The sequence below is a fragment of the Lolium perenne genome, chromosome 7, assembly GCF_019359855.2.
Source record: "Lolium perenne isolate Kyuss_39 chromosome 7, Kyuss_2.0, whole genome shotgun sequence".
NCBI classification, from domain to species: Eukaryota; Viridiplantae; Streptophyta; class Magnoliopsida; order Poales; family Poaceae; genus Lolium; species Lolium perenne.
In genome coordinates this window covers 249,232,635-249,236,325 of record NC_067250.2, presented here as the reverse complement: position 1 = coordinate 249,236,325, position 3,691 = coordinate 249,232,635, and the positions used below count along the sequence as shown (strand labels likewise).

Genomic DNA, 3,691 nt, shown 5'->3' with positions numbered 1-3,691 from the left:
TGATGAGAATTACTGCAGGCCGTAGACCCTTGGGAGAAGAGGTAGTGGTCGACGTGATGGCCTGCCAGTAATCAATGACCTTTGCTCTGCCCTCTCTGAGGCTGCCAATAAGATCCGGGCAAGAGAGCCAGGAGGCCGCTGCGGTCCAAATGCACATGGAGAAACAACATTCGAAGAGGATGTGATGAGCCGTCTCAGGGGAGCATCTGGAGAGCTAGCAGGTGGGGTGGTGTGGCCATCCCCGCTTTGCCAGGCGATCAGCGGTCCAGAGGAGATTTTGGATGGCGAGCCACGCAAAGAAGCGGCACTTTGGAGGGGCCCAAGTCTTCCAGACAATTTTCCCAAATTGACAAGGAAAAGCCGCGAGGAATTGGACTTTGTAAGCGGAGCTGGCAGAGTAGCAACCATTAGGGGTCAAGGACCAAGTGATGGAATCCTCGGTGTCTGGGATCAGTTGGACCTCAGAAGGGAGATCCCACAAATGAACATATTGCTCCATATGCTCAGCGGTGAAGGCGTCTACCGCGATGTCTGCGACCCAGTTATGATCAGCGAGCGCCTCCTGGACCGTCCGATTCTTCCTTCTGGAAGCTTTGAAAATCAGGGGAGCAAGGTCCTTTGGAGGGGTTCCATGAAGCCATGAAGAAGACCAGAAGGAGGCCTTGGCGCCATTGCCAATGGTGACACGAGTGGCCGCGTCGAAGAGATCTAAATCAGCGACATCATTGGGGGTCTCGGAGCCCACCCACGGCTTGTCCGGAGCCATCCACTTGTACCATAGCCATCAAAGTCTGAGAGCCCTCGAGGACTTATCCAGGTCCATGATACCCAGTCGCCCAAGCTCCTTTAGGCGACAAACCTTTTGCCAGTTCACCTTGCATTTCCCTCCGCTGACCGTTTCTTTGCACGCCCAGAGCATCACATGGTTGATTTTGGCAAAAGCCTTGAGGATGCCTTTGTCAGCTTTTAAAGCCGTCAAAAGGAGGATAGGCATAGAGGACAGAACCGACTTAACCAGAGCGGTGCAGCCGACACGATTCAGGAACTTGCCTTCCCACGGGTTTAGGCGGGCCATAGCCTTGTCGATGTAGGGTTGGAGGTCGACCCTTCGGAGTCTTCCGAGTGAGAGAGGCAATCCCAGATACTTGATGGGGAAGGGGGTTGTAGTCGCAGGGAAATTTGCCAGTACCTCCTCTAAGTTTATGTCGGCACACTGAATAGGGGTAATGGAGCTCTTTGCCACATTAGTCACAAGTCCAGTCACCTCCCCAAAGCTCTGAAGTATGGTAGCAAGGCCAACGACATCATACGCAGTAGGGAAAAGGAAAATGGACGCATCGTCGGCGTACAAGGAGACCCTAGGACCCTGCAAGCCCCCATGCATGGCCGAAAGGAGGCCGTCCTCGCACTACTAGAAAACAGCTTATTAGTGGTGCACCACTTTTGGCTGTCAGTGGCGCACTAGTGGTGCGTCATTGATATCACGCCACTGCTAACAGCTAGCAGTGGCGCACCACAGGTCGGAAGAATGTGCGCCACAGTTATAAGTTGGTGGTGCGCCACTCAAATCTTGCACCGTGCGCCACTATTAGTACCAAAAAAGCAACAAAAAAAGAACAAAAAAGTAGCTCGTACGGTGCTGTGCTCTGATCACGTCTCCATTTCTCCGGTGGGTAGAAAACAAAAACACTAAAGTAATCAACATTTATTACATGACTAAAAATACAACCAGTTTGTAACTTTGCAGCAAAGCCCCTAAAACAAATACAAAAACGCAATCAGGTCCCTGCACTACTGGGGCGGAGTACGCCGGATTTCCTGCAGGCCGCCGGTTGACGCCGGTGCATGCGCACGTCGCCGGTGGAGGGAGGCGTCGACGGCCGGCTTGCGGACGGAGGCGCACGTACCCAGCCGCAACGATTCGGAACGCGGTGGCACAGAGGTCCGCGACGGCACTATCGGAAAGGATTACGATCTCGCGGCCGACACAGTTGGAGAATGAATCTCGCGGGATCTCCTCATCGAGCAGCGCCATGGTGACCTGGACGGTGCGGTGCGCGTCGAGCTTGCTCTTCTCCGTGAGGCTCTCGAACCTAATCTTGTCTAGCGCCTGCGAGAATCACACGGGTAAAGTCAGCCCAAGAACACAAATCTGTAGTACACGCCACGAATCAGAACCGCGGGTCAACGGATCTAGCTCGGTAGATGCAAAAATCTAGCTACAACTACAAAGTCTACTACGTAAAAAGACATCATCGAACTCGCGGATCACGGTGGATTTGGAGGGCGCTTACATCGGATGAGTTGGAGACGAGCTCGCGGAGGAACATATCCTTGTTGGAGTAGAAGGTGTTGATGATGAGGGAGAGGAGCTGGTTGATCTCATCCTGGAAGGCAAAGTTCTCGGTCTCCGACGCCGTGGCTGCGGGCCTGAGCTGCTTGTCGAGGGGAGGGAGAAGAGTGCAGGAGGCAGCTAGGGTTAGGGAGGGGCTTCTCCTCCATGTTCCCCATGACACTCCGGTGCGGCCATGGTAGGGCGATGAGACCGGGGGGGAGGAGACGGGGGGCAAGCAAAAGGAGCGGCCATGGTTTGGTTCGTTCTGCGGGAAACGTTCTGCGCGTGCGGGTACGCGTGGTAGGTGGAATTATTGGAGAGAGGTTGGGAGAGAGAGGTGGATGGAGGAAATGTGTGGCTGCAGCTAGTGGGACGTGGTGGGGTCGTGCGATGACGTGTGTTAGCTGTCGGTGCGATGTGTTGCTTGTTCGAATTGATACATATATCACAATGGCGCACTGCCTAGGTGTGCGCTATAGCTAACAGGAACATGCATTTATCAATGAGGCACTGCATAGAAGTGCGCCACTCCTAACATATACAGCAATGGCGCACCACTAAAAGGTGCGCCACTACTAAGTTTGAGGAAGGGATGGGATCTGGCCGACCTTTAGTGGTGGCGCACTTCAAAAGCAGTGCACCACTGCTATGTTTGTATTAGTGGAGCACCATTTTTTTGGTGCGTCACTTCTTAGAAGTGGCGCACCAAAAAAGGTGTGCGCCACTGATAGGAATCTTACGACTAGGCCTTTTCCTAGTAGTGTCTGTAGCCTTCTCCAGGAGCCTCTGATGTGGGTCGATGGCGATGTCGAAGAGCAGAGGCGATAATGGGTCCCCATGTCGGAGACCCCGATCGTGTATGATATCTTTGCCGGGGATCCCATTGAGGAGTACGCGGGAGGAGGCCGTGGAGAAAAGCATCGTCATAAGAGCCCGCCATCTTTGGGGGAAGCCAAGACGTTGCATAAGATCTAATATATAATCCCATCGCACCGTGTCGAAAGCCTTGGCGATGTCCAGCTTAATGAGGAGGGCCGGAATTTTCCTGCGATGCAGCTGGCGGGCGGTATTCCTCACATACATGAAGTTGTCGTGGATAGTTCTAGACTTGATGAAGGCACTCTGGCTGTGAGACACGATCTCGTTCATTCTAGGGCTGAGACGTCGTGCCATGGGTTTAGCTATGATCTTCGGGATCACCTGTATGAGACTAATGGGTCCAAAATCGGTGATGAATTCCGCTCCGTCTTTCTTTGGCAAGAGCACGATGTTAGCGGTGTTGACAATATGGAAGTTGGTCGCCGAAAGCTCCAATAAAGCATTTATGGTCTTCATAAGGTCATCCTTGATAATGTC

At 53.2% G+C, this 3,691-nt stretch overlaps 1 protein-coding gene across 1 annotated transcript; it reads right to left on the bottom strand.

The window, feature by feature from the left end:
• Positions 1-214: 214 nt before the first annotated feature.
• LOC139833896 (uncharacterized) lies at positions 215-3,508 on the bottom strand. Its single transcript, XM_071824269.1, has 6 exons — positions 3,076-3,508; positions 2,295-2,614; positions 1,908-2,110; positions 1,713-1,755; positions 860-1,276; positions 215-769 (listed from the first exon to the last, which is right to left on the bottom strand). The coding sequence occupies exons 1-6, from the start codon at positions 3,506-3,508 to the stop codon at positions 215-217; spliced, it is 1,971 nt and encodes a 656-aa protein (XP_071680370.1).
• Between the last annotated feature and the right edge of the window lie 183 nt (positions 3,509-3,691).